A 19,511-nucleotide genomic window follows, 5' to 3' on the forward strand; every position below is an offset into this window, starting at 1 on the left:
CCATAATGGTTAATTTGGACTTAAAATATTAGAAAAACTAAATTGAAGCAATTCACAAAACTAAGAGACTAACATCACCTTAATATGTTGACATGGCCTGCCATGTTAGCAACCTTAATCAACCATTACGATGCTGACTCAACATTTGGTACCTCACATACCATGTCAGCATCTAGTGTTACGTTAGTGTCATGTTAGCATTGTTATGGTAAACAAAGAGATTAAATTGTCGTGATGTTAAATTGTTGCGATGTTGAATAGAGGGACTAAATTGAAAAAAATGCCTAAGTATAGGGACCATTTGGATACTTTAACCATTTGTTTTTTGTTTTGGATAATTTACTAAATTTTGTTAAAAACCCTAAATCAAGGTTAATAAACAAATATGATAATAATGTAGACTTAGTTTGATGCTTTTTATTTTTTTTTAAATCTTTAAAGAAATCATTTTCGGACACGTGGTAAAGTAAAAAGGTAAACACACAATTCTTAAGTGACAAGTTTTATTACCACATCATTTATCACGTGGCATTGATGACTTTAGATTTAATTGACTTTTTTTATATAATTTAAGGATTTATTTATGTATTTAGTCTTTTAATATATTATTCTATCTATTTTTAAAATTTTTTTATAGAATATATTTGAGTATTTGATTTATTAATTGTTAAAAAAAAAAAGGTTTCCTAGTGAAACGAAAGTTGACTTCACCTTACGTTACATGCTCCAAAGGGGAAAAGAAAAACCAATAGAACACAAATGATATATAGTTGCTTTATTTTTTGGGTTCTCATGTTAAAGAGCAAAAAGAAAACTACAAAAGCGTTGGTCTTAACAGACGCAACCCGATAGCTTATCTTTCGTGCACCCACTCTCCATCTCTCCCCTGAGAGAGAAAAATGGCGGCTTTCACTATGCTAACGCCATGGCAAGCCACCAGCTTGCATTATAATATTAACATTTGCCATTATCAAAATCAAAATGTTTATAATAGTACTAAAACTATTCATAAAGCGAAGTCCTCGTCCTCCTTGTTAAGTTATCATCCCTCCCCTGTTTTCTCTTCTCTTTCTACACTAGCCAAATCAAATATGCCACCAACCAATTTCTCGACTTCAGGTATCTTTCTCTCTTTTTTCACATCTATAATCAATTTTTATCTATATATTTTTGTTCATCTTTTCTTTTATTTCAGTTATTTCTTGTGGTTTGTATTTTGTTTTACCTGCTTCTGTTGTTCTCTGTATGGTAGCGATCGGAAAAGTTTTGGATAAGACAGATAAGAGAAAAAAAATGAAATTGAAGCTTTCAAAACCTTATTCTATTATTTCTTAATGGGCATTCAAAATAATTTGAGAGCTTGTCTCAGAATTTAAGCTTTCAATGTTTGTTTAATGATGGTTTCTGAAAAAGTAGGAAAAAAATTCACCAAAAAGGTTTAAGTTTTGAGTTAGGTTTTATCTAAATCAATCTACTGAAATTTTATTAATAATGGATATGTGAAAAGGATATGTTTTCTTCTTTTTATAGTCTCCCTGCTAATTTACTCAAGTTAAGAGATTCCCTCCTTTTAAATGCTCAATTTGCTAAGTTAATTACTGATCACTTCAAATTCAAGAAAGGGTTATTCTGTCCTTAGGAGACAAAGTAGGAAATTTTAATAGACACAGAAATCAATTACATTGGATGTACATAGAAATCCTATGTGCTTGGAGTTGCCTAATTGTTATGCTGAAATGAGTTATAGCTTTAGCATTTCAATAATTTGCATATTTGAATGAATTTTAGTATACAATGACACTGTTGAGTTTCGTTTCTTTCTAGAGCTAGTTCCTCCTTACCTATTCGTAAAGATTTCAGTTTTGCTCAATTGCTTTTTTTATTTATTTAAATTAATTCTTCCTGCAGGCAGTAAATATTCATGGTTGCAGGACAATTCCATGCATCATGATGCTAGCATTGCCAGTGGATTGAGGCAGGGTCCAATATATTCAGTTTTTCCCTCAAAACCTGCAGCAGTGTCCTCTGTACAGGACCTTTATGAATTCATATGCTCTGGTCCTCTAATGGATAAAGTGGGACTGACCCCAGAAAAGATTGCTGAGTCCATTGACAAGTGGTTGTTTTATGGTTCAAAGCTTTGTCGACTGTTCCAGCTCAATGAACTTTACCTTACTATTCCTCAGAAAGCAAGGTTTTATCACTACTACATACCAGTCTTTGTATGGTGTGAAGAACAGATAGCACAGCACATGTCCAAGTTTAAAGATGGGGAAGAGATACCTCCTTTAGTGGTATGGATAAATTTCTCAAATGATTGTCATGTGTGTTTGTATTCTCTTTTCGTCTTCAAATTCAGTACTATTTGGGATTTCATTCCATTAGGATATGGTAAAAGTTTCTTATTGCTGAAGGCCCGTGCAGTTGGTGCAAATTACTTGACTATTGTTTTGATCTTGTTGCACTTCTTTATGTGGTGCAGATTGGTTTCAGTGCACCACAGGGTTGTGGAAAGACAACACTAGTCTTTGCTCTTGATTATCTTTTTAGGATCACTGGCAGGTAGCTAGAAGAGCAATGGAATTTAATAAATAGAAGTAATTCATATCTCATTTGACTCATTAATAATACAAATTCAGAAAGTGGAAATAACTGAAATTACTGATATGAACCTTAATTGCAGGAAGTCTGCAACATTATCCATAGATGATTTCTATTTGACAGCAGAGGGTCAGGTAATAATTATGGACTTTTGGAACTTGCTAAAGTTTCTTCAGTTTTTCTTTTATCATTTTATGACACAAGGTATACATTGATTATAGGCCAAATTGAGAGAAGAAAACCCCGGAAATGCACTTTTAGAGGTGGCTATTGATTTCTTTATTGATTTTTTATTTTCTGACTTAACAGAGCAGTGATTTGTTACTCACTCACCCAAGAACTCATAAGGGTTTTCTTTTCTTCTTTTAAATCTTCTTATGTGAGTTGCGTGGAAATGCTGGAAGCCATGATCTTCCATTCTCTGTTGAAACACTGACAGCTCTGAGCAATTTAACTAAAGAAGGTGTTCTTTTTCACTCATCTTTCCTTGGCATGGTTCTCTTTATGTGCATCTCTTTCTTGTTGACTTTGTTTGAGTTATACAGGTATGAGGATGAATCTTCCTCGATATGATAAAGTAAGCACAATATTAACAATTTACTTGCTTTGCAGTTGACCTTTTTGTTCAATTTTGCTTATGAATAATGTTTGTTTTTTCCAGTCTGCATATAGTGGAAGGGGTGACAGAGCTGATCCTTCAGTATGGCCTGAAGTTGAAGGGCCCCTAACGGTAAGAGAATCTTCAGCTAGAGCTGGGGAAGGTTGGGTACAATCTGTTTGGATTTAGATTGTTGAAAAAGTAAGATATCGTGGCCTATCCATCAACATGTTTATGTCATTTTATCAAAATTGATTACCATAAGTATTAAATTTATGCTTGAGTTATGTGAATAATTTTTTATACAAAAATAGCACAAACTCAATTTGTTGTCCAAAACCATTATCAATTTGGTAAGATTTCCATTTTATCGGCCTTCTATTGTAATGTGAGAATTCCGAATTTTAATCTAATGCTTTTTATTCCTTCTCCCCCCTTTTGTTTACTTATGTGTGATTTGGGTGGTCATTAGGTTGTTCTGTTTGAAGGCTGGATGCTTGGCTTCAAACCCCTTCCTACTGATAATGTTAAAGATGTTGATCCACAGGTTAGAGCTCTAGAGTCTGCAGGGGCACTTATTGATGTTGCTGCTGCAGATTTAGTATTTATTTAGGTGTAAATAGTAGAAGGTCGTTTCTTCAACTAAACCTCACCTTTTATTGAACCCAAACAAGCCTGTAAACTTTGATTTTCATTTAAAAAAGCCCTTAACTCCAATGAAAAATTAACTGTCGTTAAAACCAATGCCAACGAGTATTTTATGTCCATGTGGCATATGATCTGATTAGCTGAGGTGACTACATGGCAGTTGACGTGGTCATATGGCAACTAATGTCGCCAAATGTGCTGACCACTTCAGCTGCCTTTGTCATAAGCCATGTCAACTGAAGTCAGCTGACATTAGTTGTGATGGCAATTAATTTTTCGTTACGGTTAAGGGCTTGTTTGGATTTAAATAAAAGATTAAGGGCTTGTTTGCGTACTATAAAATGTTAAAGGCTTAGTTGAAGAAATGACTATAGTTCAAGAGCTCTTTTGCTATTTAAGCCCTTTATTTATTTGTCATTTTGATAGGAAAGTTATAGATCAAGCTGTTGTTGATTTTGCAGCTGGAGATGGTAAATAAAAATCTTGAAGCATATTATGATGCATGGGACAAGTTCATTAAGGCATGGATTGTTATCAAAATTCAGGACCCAAGTTGTGTCTACCAATGGCGTCTGCAGGTTGGTTCTTATTTTGAAGTACTCCTGTCAACCTAATACCATACCCTGAGAACATCCTCTATTCATGGAGTATTCTCATCATTACTGTTGTAAATGATTTTTGGCAGGCTGAGATTGCCATGAGGGAGGCAGGGAAACCTGGAATGTCTGATGAGGAGGTGCATATACACATTTGTTCTATAACAAATTACATTTAGCAAAGCATCCTTAGTATTTTTATCATTTTAAAAATTTCTGATTCGGAGTGTCTGGTAATATGCACAGGTGAAAGATTTTGTTTCAAGGTACCTGCCTGCATACAAAGCTTACCTTCCTACCCTATATTCTGAAGGACCAAATGGATCAGATCCAAAGCGTCTCCTCCTAATTGAAATTGATGAAGGGAGGAATCCCATCCTGGCTGACTAAATCAAATAATTTTTTTTTTGTTGAATATCAGTTTTAAATCCAATTTTGTTTTCTTGGAGAAGATGCGTTGTGAGGTGTAATTACTTGTAAATTTTATCATCAATATTTTGCAACGTATTCATATTGTAAATGTAACATAGTACAGGTGTCTTCAATGAAATTAAGTTTGTGTCACAAATCCTGATAATGGTGACATGCATTTCGATCAAGAAATGTGGTGAAAATTCCCAACTCTATTACCCACCCTATTTCCTACTCTTGTCTCTTCTCCCCAAACAAAACCCATTTAAAACGAAGAAAATTATCAGCGAAAATTAAATATTTAGAGTATATTATTATTATTATTATTATTATTATGCAGGCATTGACAAGGAACCAAAGAGCATGCATTGAAGATCACATCATCATTAACAATTTGCAAAGATGAAAGAAAAATTATAATGCAAACGAAGCTATATGAAGGTTAACAGATAAAAGTAGTAAAGGATAAATTTATTGGGATGATTGCTTCTCTGAATTGACAGTTTCCTTCAAGAAATTCAGGGACAGCAACAGCAGGTATTTTCCACGCAGCATTCGCATGCTTCATGGCAGCAACAGCAGCAACAAAGCGCAAACAAACTGCGACAAATTAACACAATCAAGTTGAAGTTTACAAGACACACCAAAAACAAAAAAAAAAAAAACGATATACAAACCAGGCATAGAGGAAGCCCTTATCGTCATGGCGTTTGTTAACATGATCATAGTATGAAATCTGTTGCTGTGGTGGTGCATCCATTTTTTCCTCTTTGTATGACTATTAATTTCATACAAATTTGATGAACAGGATAAGAAAATAGTTCCCCATTAAATTTTATAGGGGAAGGGAGACCATTAATGGTATCTCTCAAGAAAGGTTCCTTTGTCTATCTGCCTCCATTAATTATGGCAGTTAGAAGACAGTAGGAAAGAGGCTAGAGGAAACTCAACTCCATACCTCTTCAACCATGAAAAAACCATGCTTGTTAAACCAGCCACATGGCAGCTTTTAATGTCACGATAAAGCACGAATCTGTAACAATCCTTCATTCATTTAATTTTGGCTACATTCTTGGGCTACTTCCTGAGACAACTTTCAACTAAATGTGATTAGTTGCAACTTTTCTGACCTGTCTGTTTTTACTTTCACTTCAGTTTTACTGGACTTTACTCATTTCCTGCTTTAATAGCAAAACCCATTAAATTGTATCCACCTTTTCAGCTGGGCAACTGTGAGCCACCGCTGATACAATAACTTGAAGTGCTGGTCATAAGCACATCAAGGTGGTGGTTCAAAGGCCAATAACTTGGGGATTAACCAACAGATTTAACTCTTTATTAAGCAATCGAGCCAGATCTGCAGTTAAAGTTAGCTGCCTGAAACTGTCTATGTAAAGGGACTTTTTACATTGTTTAAATTTTCTCATCCATCCATCTCAGCAAAGTAACATCTGGTGAATGTTCGAGAAATTAGCAAGCATTCTTGAAGCTTACCATTTTCTCATGTTGAAAAGAGATCACAAGTTCTTGATTGACCTGAAAATATTTGGCTTCAAATGTATCCAATACACAGGAATCAATAACCTCTATCTTGATTTGGAGAATGGCCCACTGCCTGAAATCAAGCTGTCATTGATATGAATCAAACATTTTTATGGTTGACAATGCCTCATTCTATGCTGGTACTTCACTTACGTTTGAAGAGAGGAGCTCACCACAAACAAAGGAACCAAAATTCAGATAAGATTTTGGAAGCCATCCAACCATAGAACCGAAAGGTTCCTCAGTCAGGTCGTGACACTAGGGTTGATTAAATTCTTCCAAAGAAATAAAAAAAAATAAATGAGGATTTCAAGACTTTTGACCATGATGCTTAATTTCATTATGGAAACTAAGCGATATGACGATTTTGGTCTCTCATTTTCCCTTTTTTGAGGTGGTCATGATGAGGCATGCAGGTGCTACCCGTAACTAAGATGGCAAAGACACACACTACAAAAAAATACAGTTTTTCCGACAAAAAAAATTCTGTTGGAAATTTCCAATGGATATCAATCCAAAATTTTTATTGTTATTTCCGACAAAATATTTCTGTTGAAAATCAGTTGAAAAATTTGTTTGCGCCAAAAAAAAAAACTCGGACCAAATTTTTCAACGAAATTTCCAACGGAAAATTTTTCGTTGGAAATTTGAAGAACAAAAAAAATTTGAAAGCGTTCCAACGAATTTGCAACAGATTTCTAACGGAATTTGAACAAAAAGTTATACTAATTTTCCCGACGGATTTCCGACGGATTTCCAACTGAAAATATCTGTTGGAAAATTTGTTAGCCCTAAAAAAAATTCTCCATCCAAATTTTCCAACGGAAAAATTTCCGTTGGAAATTTGAAGGAAAAAATTTTTGAAAGCTTTCCAACGGATTTCCAGCGGAATTTGAACAAAAACTAAACTCATTTTTCCGACGGATTTTCAATGAAAATTTTGCAACGGAATATTTCAGTTGAAATTCTATTGGAAAATTTTTTAGCAACAAAAAGAAATTCTCCCACCAAATTTTTCAACGGAATTTCCAACGGATTTGCAACGAAATTTTCCAACGGAAAATTTTTCGTTGGAAATCTGAAGAACAAAAAAATTTGAAAGCTTTCCAATGAATTTCCAGCGGAAATTGAACAAAAAATTCAACTAATTTTTCCAACGGAAATTTTCCAACTTATTTTCCAATCAAAAAAATTTCACCCACCACCATTTTCGACGAAATTTCTAACGGATTTTCATTGAAAATTTGTCGGAAAGCTTAAGGAGTCAAAAAATTAATGAGACTGGCAAAGTTTCCAACGAAAAATTCCGTTGGTAATAGTAATATTTTAATTTTTTCAGTAAAATATTTTAGACTTTTTATAAATTTTATTAATCTTTTATAAAAAATAGATATTAATAAAAGCAAATACATACATATTGAAGGTATAATATTTAAAAGTTTAAGTATGTTTTCCTTTGATTAATTTTGTACATTTTTTTTAAAACTTTATTGAATCATACATTATAAATTAATAATTCTAAATTCATTAATTTTATAACATTAAAAAATTTATAAAAAGAACAAAATAAATTTGTTAAATTTATAAAAATACATGATAAGTTATAATAATAAATTAAACAAAAAATAATAATACTTTATGTACGTTTTAATTGTAATTAGTTAATATATATAAATTAATAAGATATATTTATAATAAACGTATTAATATAATATATTTAAAATATATTAATTATTATATCTANAGTTAATACATATATGTTTACATACAACTTTATATAACTTTATAATGAAGTTAATATATATATGTATGTATATGTTTACATACATATATGTATGCATACAACTTTATGTATATGAGTTAATATATATGTTTACATGCATGTATATGAGTTAATACATTTATGTTTACATACAACTTTATATAACTTTATAATTAAGTTAATATATATATATATATATATATATGTATGCATTATTCACAAAAAAAATCCATATATATAACCTATTGTATTAATATGTATGTATTATGAGATATTAAAATATCCTACATATATATATAATATATTTTATATGTAAGCTTCTAGTAAATTTCATTTATATGATTACAATTATTAATTTTATTAGTTATATATTATCATACTTTTTATAAAAATATATTGATAATTAATTATACAAAATTTGTAATATATATCAAAGTATAACATATAATTTGTATCATAAATATATGTATATAATAAATTTAGTAATATAACATTAAGTTTTATACTGAGTAATATTAAAAAATAAATTTATTAATAAAAATTAAAATATTCACATTTGTGTCATTGTAAAGACTTGAACCTCTGACTACATGTTAAATGAAATAAACTTTAACCAATTCTACCACCCTCCTCAACTGTTTTAACCCACGATCAGCTCCTAAAAATCCCATGTCCGGTGCTTAGTTAAGCCAAAAGCCCAAAACGACGCCGTTTTATGGAGTATAGAGGGATTTTGGTGAGTCACAAAATGGCATCGTTTTGTAACCTTGAAACCCTAAGTATAAAATGAAAATTTTCTCCTTTCTCCCTTATTTCCCTTGTCCATATTCTCTCTCTACCATCCGACGCTCTAACCTCTCTCTAAAACTTGGTCTTTTTTCTTTTCTCTCCTTTCCCGTCGGCTTTCTTCTAGTCGGCGTTCCCTCTTTTCTTCTTCTTTTTTCTTTTCCTTCCTTTTCTCTTGCTCACCTTTCTCCTTTACCACCGGCAGCTCTCCTGGTCAGCGTTTTCTTCTCTCTTTCTCTTTTCCCTCTTTTCTTTTTTTTTTTCTGCTCTCTTCCTTTGTCGGCTCTTCTAGCACCAGCCGACGCTTCAAAAACGTTCTCATTTCTTCTCTCCACCATTCACCCTTGTTGCCGACTACCCAAAACCCCAGCTACATGTGCCGACCTTTTCCTAATCGGATCTCTCTCATCCTTTGTCGGCTCTTCTAGCACCAGCCCGTGAGTTACAAAAACTAGAATTTGGCATGTTGTTTGAGCTTTCTCAAATTTGACATTCACCTTGAAAATATACTTTTGCTTTTGCTGGAACAAAACCAGCCACATATTGGGTATGCCTACAATCTCTATAAACTGTAGTTTTGACTTTTGCTAATTAAAATGAAAAATAAAATGTTTCGAGGCAATTTGATTCTTCATTTTTAGCCAACCCTTGTTATAAGGTCATCACAGTAAATGATATTCATATTAATGGGCCGGCAGTCTGAACAGATTTTTGTAGGTAGTCTGGATCATGCTTGGATTTGTACTTTATTTACATAGTTAAATTGACAAACTTGATGTAGATACTAGATCTAATAGATGGCACGCGAGGGTTTGTAAACGAAAGTCAGGCCACCTTATATGTGGTATGGCTTGCATTCTGCTTCGTTATAGTTGTTTTCATTTGAAATGTTTCTTAGTGCCATTAAACATCTTCTAAAATTTGTTAGGTCTAGCATTGAACCAGTTGCCTTATTGTTATTGGCTTGTACTTATTTAACAATCTTACTGATTGGTACAAGATTCAAGATAGTAAACAATATTCTGTTGTTCATGAACCATGCATTACATTCAAATGGAACATATGTAATATATATGCACGCTTAAAAATTGTAAAATATGTAGTTATATGCATACCACAATTTCAATCATAAGTCTCACATTTGTCTTTCTGGTTTAGTTCTTCCAATAAAATCAACATATGAGAAGTTCTGTGATTGCAAACGTAGAAGGAACAACTGTCTCCTTAGTGAAATTAAATAAAATAAAACCAATATTATTAGTGGCTATCAAATTGTTACAAATTGTTGCTTCTGTACTTGTTTAGGGGTACAATTACATTTTGAAAAAATAGGGTACAGTACAAAAAAAATCGTGAGTAGCATACAATTTGCTGACATTGTTGCCTGTTTTTGAGTGCTAAACATTGCTGCTGGATATTTTGTTTTCTAAAGCTTATTGTAAATCTCTTCCCTAATGTAAATCTCTTTTAACATAATGGAAGAGAAGTTTGCTGCTTAAATTAGTTGCTCGGCTTTTATTCTCTCATCTCTACATCTTTTACTATTGTTGTCCACATCTTCCAACACTCTCCGTCAGTGTCACTAAGCACAGGTATTTTTTACCCTCCCACCCCAGTATTTACAATTCGCATAAATAGCAAGGATTGATTGCTTATTTACCTTATTAATTTGATGGACTCTTTTATTATTATTATTATTGTTATTATTATTACCTTAATTTTTGATTGTGGTGTATATTGAATAATAATACTGTCTTCGATGGATGTATTGTACTTTTAAGACATAAGAAAAGAACAACATCACAGTCAAACCTAAAATCCGTAACAAAACATAACTGATCACAACCACGTGAATTAACTTTAGTATAATTGATTTAAGGCTTAATCCGTAACAAAAGACATGCAGTAAAACCAAACATATTGTCCTGATGATAAGCAAAGAAGAGTTGAGACTTTTAAGTTTAACATTCATTAATTGGTCAAGTCATGATATTAAATTGGTAACTTTCCTAAAGCTGCTTGAAACTGGAGAAGATATAAGCGAAATAAAATATGAAAAAATTAAGAATGATATGTGTAATTTTTAAAAATTAACTATTTGCTTATTTCTTGGGAAATTGACTAATTACTTTTATATCTAAATATTTTTTAATTTTTGAATAATTAATAATAAAAAAATCAAAACTCTTTTACTTTAAAAAAACTAGCAAATCCTTGCGTATGTTGGAAATTGATTAGTTTTATCATAAAAAAGTTATCATGAGGTGAGGTCCAATTGATTGTGATTAAGTTGAGTCCAAAAGTAAAAGTATAAGAGTTTTCGCCATTTCTCACTTACTTGGTTTTATAGAATACGTGACACTCATTAATACATAGATAAGCTCGTGAATATGAATTTATCTATTCGTTTATAAATTTACACTTGTATACCATCTTGTTTTTTGTTTTCATTCTTGTATGGAATCATTTATACTATCCTAAGATGTTATTAGTTTTTAAAATTTATATTAGAATGTAGTTGTTAACAAATTTTATTGTAAACAATAGTGAAAATTACTCTTGACTATTATATTCTATGACACTTAGGATTACAAAATGACGGGAGATCGCTCTTGGATGTACCGTCGCTTAACTTCTTATGGATTCATTAGAGATGAATTTGTAAATGGAGTTAATGAATTCATAAATTTTGCATGTTCTAATTCTACATTTATGTGGGAGAATAAAATTAGATGCCCTTGCTCTCGATGTAGTAACAACAAGTTTCTAGATTTCGATAAGGTGACAGAGCACATCCTTAGAAAGGGTTTTACCGGTGTTTACATAATTTGTAGTTTACATGAAGAACATGATGTTGGACAATCATCAAGAAGTAGAGATAGAGTTGAACCACATGCTAGCAATGGGAACATGATTACAGGGAACCTACATATGAAGAGGAAATAGAAAATCTATATACTAGAATGATTAGGGAAGTTGTTGGTTCAGAAGTTGCTTTCAACCATGGTTATGAAATTGAGTAAAAGTTTGTGGAAGAAGATCTAAATCCAAATGCATCTAGCTTTTACTCTTTGTTAAGCAATGCAGAGGAACCTTTGTGGTCAGGTTGCACAAAGCACACAACTCTTTCAGCTGTGTCGCAACTTTGAAATGTTAAGTCAGAGTACAATTTGAGTAAATCATGTTTTGATCGACTGTTGGAGATAATAAAGAATATGTTGGCATCAGATGAAAATTTACCTACTGACTTTTATAGAATGAAGAAAAAGGTAGCAAAACTTGGCCTAGGATATATCAAAATTCATGCTTACAAAAAAAATTGCATGTTATTTTATGAAGAAACTGCTAAATTTGAGCATTGTATGATATGTGAGAATCCACGGTGTAAATTGAGGAAATCAAGTGGGAAAAGGCAGAAAAAAATATATTACAAGTTTTTGAGTTCTTGCCACTTATACCCAAGCTTCAAAGGCTTTATATGTCTTGCAAAACTGCTGAACATATGATGTGGCATGCGCAAAACCAAAGGGATGATGGAGTCCTTAGACACCCTGTTGATGGTGAAACTTGGCAACACTTCAACCGCACACATGATTTATTTGCAATGGAATCTCGAAATGTCAGACTAGGGTTATGTGCTGACGGTTTCAATCCTTTTGGACCGACTGCGAAACCTTATTCTGTTTGGCCAGTAATGCTCTGTGTGTACAACTTACCCCCATGGATGTGTATGAAACAACAATATATATTTCTTAATATGGTTATTCTGAGGAAGAAAAATCCAAGTCAAAACATAGATATTTTCTAGAGGCCATTAATAGATGAGTTGCAAGTATTGTGGACCCAGGGAGTTGTCACATATGATGCATATAGGAAACAAAATTTAATATGAGGGTAGCATTATTATGGACAATTAATGATTTTTCTGCATATGGTATGTTGTCAGGCTGGAGTACTCATGGACGATTATCAAGTCCCTATTGCATGGAACATTCTAAATCTTTCATATTGGATCATGGTAGGAAACCTTGCTTTTTTTATTGTCATCGGCAATTCTTGGGAGCTAATCATCCTTTGAGGAGGCAGAGAGACAAATTTATATGAAAAAGAGTTGAACATGACTTACCATTTCCTCGATTATCAGGTGACAAAATATTGTCACGTTTGAACTCGCTTTCTCATCTCCCATTCGGAACAAAATGTGGTGACCAGAAGATTTGGGGTTATGGTGCAAGTCATAATTGGGTGAAGAAGAAAATCTTTTGGGCTCTGCCTTATTAGCATAGCTTCTTATTCATCACAATCTCAATGTGATGCATATTGAACGTAATGTATTCGAGAATATATTCAACACAATGATGGATGTTAAGGGAAAGACAAAAGACAACTTAAAGGCACGACAAGATTTGAAGGTGTATTGCAAGCCGCGAGAATTGGAATTGGTGAAAAATAATGGAAAAATTTACAAACCTAAAGTTGCGTACACCTTAAATAAGGAGGAAATAAGAAATGTTTGTGCTTGGGTGAAACAATTGAGATTACCTGATGGTTTTGTGTCGAACATTTCTCGGTGTGTTAATGAGATTAATTGCAAATTTTATGGGATGAAAAGTCATGATTGTCATGTTTTCTTACAACGATTGCTGCCAATTGTCTTGCGTGATATGGTGCCTCACTCAATTTGGGATGCGATTACTGAGATGTCTCACTTTTTTAGGGATTTATGCCCAATTGAAATACCTGTAGATCATATGGAAACTTTGCAAGGAAAAATATATGAAACTATTTGCAAACTATAAAAGATCTTTCCTCTCGATTTCTTTGACTGTTCGGAGCACTTACCTATTCATTTACCTTACGAGGCAAAGGTTAGTGGACCCGTCCAGTATCGATGGATGTATCCATTTGAGAGGTATTATAACTGTTATTTGTTTTCAAATAATTTAAGACAAGAGTTTAAGGTCTTTTATAAGTTTGATGACAAAAGAAAGGAATAAAGCAATGACAGAAGCCAAAACAAACAACATTAAGGATTGCAAAGGCATGTTAAAGGAATGGATTATAAACGAAATATGGGATGCCCTTATCGATACGGTATGAGGTACAGAAGAATGGCAAAACAAATCGAGAAAAGCAAGGCAAAATCATTTAACGCCAAAAGAAGGAAGCATTCCAAAGCACACTAGCGATTTAGTTCCATTTGTGGTCCATGCAAAAAGGATTGTATGAATTAATCTTACTTTGCAGTTATATGCGTTTAGGTTTTCTTGCAAACTAAATTTAAATTGTATGTTTATTAGTTTTACTTTGGTTTGTCCTTACATGTTATTTATATATATCAATTATGATTGACTATATATAGTTGTAAATAAATGCAGGCAATTGAGCTGAAACGAGATGTTAGCTTTTTGGAAGTGTTCAACCGTAATCATAAGCGTTTAGGTGGTCATGGTGATTTTGTAGATAACAAGTCCAAGTCTAGAGTGTACGTACAAAATTGATTAATTTTTACGTTAAAGTTGATTATCTAGTTGAATAATAAGCTTATTTATTTTTTTATATAGGAAATGTATAATTCTGTACTATCGTAAAAGTATGGTGAGGATTCATCTTCTCAACCAAAATTCGATCCGTATGCTTGGGTTGAAGCAATTGGAAGGATGGAGACTACACGCATTCACGTGTATGGGTTTGGTACTCAAGTGCTTGCTATAACCTTACTTACTAGAACGCACAGCAATGTTGCAACATCTGAGTTTGTTTGTGGCCCTATCAACTCAAACGTGACCAGTCTCGTAATTGCATTGGAAGAAAAAGTGGAACATCTTTCAGAATACTTGGGTAAGATACATGACGAAATACGTGGAAAAATACGTAAAGAAATTAAGAATGCAATGGCGGAAAGCATGAGTAAATTTATGGCACGTATGGAATCCTTGATCATGAGTAATGCGCATTCAAAACAAGAAGATGCGAGACCTTCAAGCTAAAATCTAGACAAGTAAAAACACAACATTTCATGATATGATGTCTATTTTTCACTGCTACACTTGGATACTTTTTAGTATAGCTGTTTAATAATACATATAGCTTTATTTTTATAGGTATTTAACTTTTTTAGTCATTGTGTGTTTACGGTAATTTTTAATTATATGGAATTCGACTTTGAATCTCGATTTTTAATGTATATTTCTTTTATATATTTTGAAAGTCCAATGCAGTGAATTGATAAAATATAATTGAAATAAAAATGGGTAATTTTTAACAAAAAAAATCAGGAAAAAGGATAGGAAAATAAATTTCCAACGGAATTTTTCGTTGGAAATTTTCAAGGTTTTTCTGTTGGAAAAACATTTCCAACTGAAAAATTTTCTACAGAATTTTTCGTTGGAAATGAGTTTCCAGTGAAAATTTTTCCAATCGAATTTTCCATTGTAAAGATATTTCCAATGGAAAATTTCATTGGAAACTCATTTCCAACGGAATTGTTTCCAACGGATTTTCCCGTCTCAATTCTCTTTTCCAACGAAATTTCTTTCTGCAGTGTTTTCCAACGAAATTTTCGTTGGAAATCTGTTGAAAATTTCCAACGGATTTATTTTCTGCAGTGTTTTTCGACGGAATGTTAATGGGAGAGATGTCACAAAGCAAATTTTTCCAACGAAATTTTTCGTTGGAAATTTCCAACGGAAAGTATTACCGATGGAGTTTCCAACAGATTTTTCTGTTGGAAATCCGTCGAAAATAAACATTTCCAACGAAAATTTACCTATTTCCAACGAAAAATTTCGTTGCAAATAGGGTTTTTTTTTTGTAGTGACATACACATACATACACACAACTGTATGTGCTTGTTGGTCTAATTGATAAGCTCCTCAGTCAAGCTATCTCAACCACCTAACATTCATATATATAACCTGGAGGTCACATCAACTTCTCATTTCTACTCGTCAAACCCCCAATCCCAGCCCCCACCTTCAAAACCATCCAATGTCTGAACCGACCCCCTTTCCTCTTCATCACCCAAAACCGTGTGTCATAGCTATGGTTGTCTCTAATAACATAAGTGAAAAAAGTAAGGAACTTAACATGACCCCTGAATGATCAGAGTCACTGAATCACTAGGTTTCCAACAGATACCCTAAAATTCTTGTATTGCTTCATCTGGGGAGAATACATAAGAAGGGGAATCAGTTGAATTTCAAGAAAAACTTTATATATATAATGTCAAACCCTATTCTATAAAATAATTACAATGTCATTTACATGCTCAATAGAATGTTTGCATATTTAAGAAGTTTGAGGAATCATTAAAAGATGATTTTACCCCTAATGGTACCATTGAGTCGATTAAGCCTTGAACTAGTTCAAATAGGAATTTTAAGGTGAAATTAAGAGTTTCACAGTTCAGGGATGACTCAAAATGGTAATTCAGAGTTCGAGGATCAATTCGGAGTTTGAGATCCGATTTGGAGTCAATTCGAAAAATTGACCAGTTAGGGGCAAATTGGTCATTTTGCAATTCGAGGACAAAATGGAAATTTTTAGAAAAGATTTTCTTAGCCCCATTTGACGTGTTTGAGTATGATATGAGTATTGAAGTACAATTGGCAGATTTAGCAGTGAAAAATATGAGTTTCTGGTATTTTTAGAATATAGGGGTAAAATGGTAATTTTTCCACTCAAAATCGAAAATTTAATTTTTGAAAGGATTTTGATTAAATTTAATTATTTGGAGTGTGAAATGAGTATGAGGAGTGAAAATTATGCATTATGGCATATTTTCAATTTTTGGGGCAAAAATGTAATTTTTGAAAAGTTCAGGGCAAAAGTGTAATTTTGAAAAATTTACTCCACCAAAACTTTGAAAAAATCTGAAAATTTCACTTAAGACTTAGATAAGTCAAAGGGAATGATTAGTGGAAAAAGTAGGTCAAGTGGATGGCTAGAAAAAAAAATAATAAAATATTCAAAATATGAATAAAATAATATTATTTTATTAAACTAATAAAAAGGCATAAAAAAATCAGCCCATAACCCATTCTTCTTCTTCAACATTTGGCCAAGCAAGAAACAAGAGAGAGAAAGGAAAAAATAAAATCCTAGCCAAGAAATTAAAAGGGAAAATTGGTGGAAATTCAAAAATCAAGTGAAAAAAAGGTAACATTTCTTAAATTTGTCTTGTGCTTTACCTTTCCCATGCATTTTCCATCATTTTTCATGGTTGAATCATGTGATTTGAGGATGATTTGAATTCTGGTCATATGGGTTTAGAGAGAGAAAGTTGTTAGATAAATTTGATTTTGAGCTATGTTAGTGTTTAGTGTTAGTTTAGCATGTTTATGAGTAAAACAACAAGAAAAATATTTATCTTCTCCATGAATTTCCCTAGGCCGAATCTAGCCAATGGTATGTGAGGATGAGGTTGACTTTATTTTAAGAGAATTGGGTGGAAAAATGATGAATTATGAGGTTGGAAATTAAATGGGAATTTTCGGTGCAATAAATTGAAATTTTTACCCACTAGGGGTAAAAGCGTAATTTATAGTCCGGACTGATAAATTGGACCAAATTCACAGTCATTGAGGTATTGTGGATATAATTGGATAATTGAAATTGAAATGGATGGAATTGGAGTCGAATTGGGGATTTTAGGAATTTACACCGTGTATAGGCGAGTTAGGTCGGACACCGCAATTAAGCGATTGTCTAGACATTTCAAATCCTATCTAGTGCATACGCATGGATAAGAGCCTGAAATAATTTATGATAAATTGACACAATTTACTGAATTTTGTGTCATGGATTATGGATAGGTGGTGAGTCAATTGTTTCGGGTAAGAGACTGCACCCGAGGGCGGAAGATAGGAGTATTTCTACTCCTAATACTGTGAGTAAACTTATTATCGTCTTAATTATCTAGAGTAGTTTTATACAATTGTGTGATTTTATAAAAAAATGAGTTTAAATGGTAAATTGCTATGTTTTAAGAGAAATTGTGATTTTATAAAATGATTTTATAAATTTTCTGAAAAATCGAATATTGGTTTTGAAAATAGAGTAATTGGAGACTGCCTGCTTGTGTTGTAAATTTATGGTTTTAAATTGAATGGCTTATGACAATATATGAGCATGAATGGCTAAATTGATTTTGGTGTCAGAATTATTTGTATTGTGTATTCAGCCTTGAGAGGCTAGATTGCGATAAATTGCCATGCCATGCTAGAATGAATTTTATTGAATTGGTGGAGTATATATTAATTATTTACTGCAGAGGGGGTTCCGTGGACCAGCCTATTAGAGGGGCACGGTAAACTCCATTATATTATTACCTCGAACGGAGAGGCGCGTAGGGTATCTCCTGGGGTAAAGCTTAGGGTTCACTTCACGCCAAACCACCACGTGAAGGGGAACTCAGCCAACGCCAAGGAACGGCTGTATTTTTCTCAAACTAAAATATATTTTAAGTGTATACAAAATTTTAATAGCCTTGGCGGACTCGGTTAGATGCCCTGCGCAAGGTATCACCGAGTATGAGTTTTGGCACGAGCCAAAGTTTTAAGAAATTCATAAGCCAAGTTGATTACTCGATTTATATGGATTGATTTTATTTGGTTGAAATGAACTGAAAGGTAATGAAATTACGGTATGATGACTTATTTTAATTGTCTCCATTTACTCGGCTTTAGATACTTTAGATGGTATCTGTTTACTCACTGGGATTATAAAATCTCACCCCTTCTTCCTATACATTTTTCAGGCTCAGGACAGTTTGTAGATAGTCGAGTAGGACGAGAACTAAGCTCGGAACTGCATTATAGAAAGTAAGAGTTCACAGTCTTACATCCTCTTGGTCAATTGGAGCCCACGTGTCATTGCAGATCAAAACTTATATTTTGGTTATCTGTATTTCTATTCATACAATTTTTACTTTACTTTCATGTGCGAAAAATTATTTACGAATATTTCTATAAAAATTTATTTTATGAGAAAATAGAATATTTTATTTATTATTTTTGAATAGTACTAGTTGTTAACAATTTGCTTTCAAATGAACGTTTTAGATACTTATTTTGTTTTTAAATCATTAAATATATATTTTCTGCTTACCTATTACATTTTTAGCAAGTTTTGAGATTTTTGACGAAAAATTACGAAAATGCCCCTGTGAGCCAGAAAATAATATTTTATTGTTCTTATTTGAAAATGACTTATGATTTTTTTAAATGCGAGATTTTATAATTGTTGCTCACCGGGGAGATGCGAAAGTTGATGCTAAGCCTTACGGGGTTTCGATAGGCATTCGGGGTGAAGAATGTCTGTCGAGGCCTCGTGGCGGTTGTCACGGGCTCGATGGGGAGTTTCGGGTCGTGACAATTAAATTGGTATCAGAGCATGGTTTAAAGATCAGAGATTTTGATTTTAAAGCTTTGGATTTTAAAGTTTTCGGTTTTAAAGTTGTTTTAAGAAATCCACACTGACACTACGTGGCCCCGAGTTAGGTTAAGTCAGGTTAGATTGAATAGGATGAGATGAATTTGAAAATATCTATTTTACTTATTATATG

General features: G+C 32.8%; 2 protein-coding genes and 1 long non-coding RNA gene across 3 annotated transcripts; 2 read left to right on the top strand and 1 right to left on the bottom strand.

The window, feature by feature from the left end:
- LOC18595852 (D-glycerate 3-kinase, chloroplastic) lies at positions 804 to 5,032 on the top strand. The gene is made up of 12 exons (XM_018124003.1): positions 804 to 1,119; positions 1,909 to 2,294; positions 2,483 to 2,562; positions 2,684 to 2,735; positions 2,823 to 2,864; positions 2,986 to 3,064; positions 3,147 to 3,178; positions 3,263 to 3,331; positions 3,672 to 3,746; positions 4,309 to 4,425; positions 4,533 to 4,583; positions 4,690 to 5,032. The coding sequence occupies exons 1-12, from the start codon at positions 900 to 902 to the stop codon at positions 4,831 to 4,833; spliced, it is 1,347 nt and encodes a 448-aa protein (XP_017979492.1). The 5' UTR covers positions 804 to 899; the 3' UTR covers positions 4,834 to 5,032.
- On the bottom strand, positions 5,198 to 5,902 carry LOC18595853. Its single transcript, XM_007023969.2, has 2 exons — positions 5,532 to 5,902; positions 5,198 to 5,454 (listed from the first exon to the last, which is right to left on the bottom strand). The coding sequence occupies exons 1-2, from the start codon at positions 5,612 to 5,614 to the stop codon at positions 5,373 to 5,375; spliced, it is 165 nt and encodes a 54-aa protein (XP_007024031.2). The 5' UTR covers positions 5,615 to 5,902; the 3' UTR covers positions 5,198 to 5,372.
- Positions 17,066 to 18,733, top strand: LOC108662528. Its single transcript, XR_001928410.1, has 3 exons — positions 17,066 to 17,104; positions 17,761 to 17,834; positions 18,705 to 18,733. It is a non-coding gene; the product is annotated as an uncharacterized LOC108662528 (long non-coding RNA).

The sequence above is a fragment of the Theobroma cacao genome, chromosome 6 (genome assembly GCF_000208745.1).
Source record: "Theobroma cacao cultivar B97-61/B2 chromosome 6, Criollo_cocoa_genome_V2, whole genome shotgun sequence".
Lineage (NCBI taxonomy): Eukaryota > Viridiplantae > Streptophyta > Magnoliopsida > Malvales > Malvaceae > Theobroma > Theobroma cacao.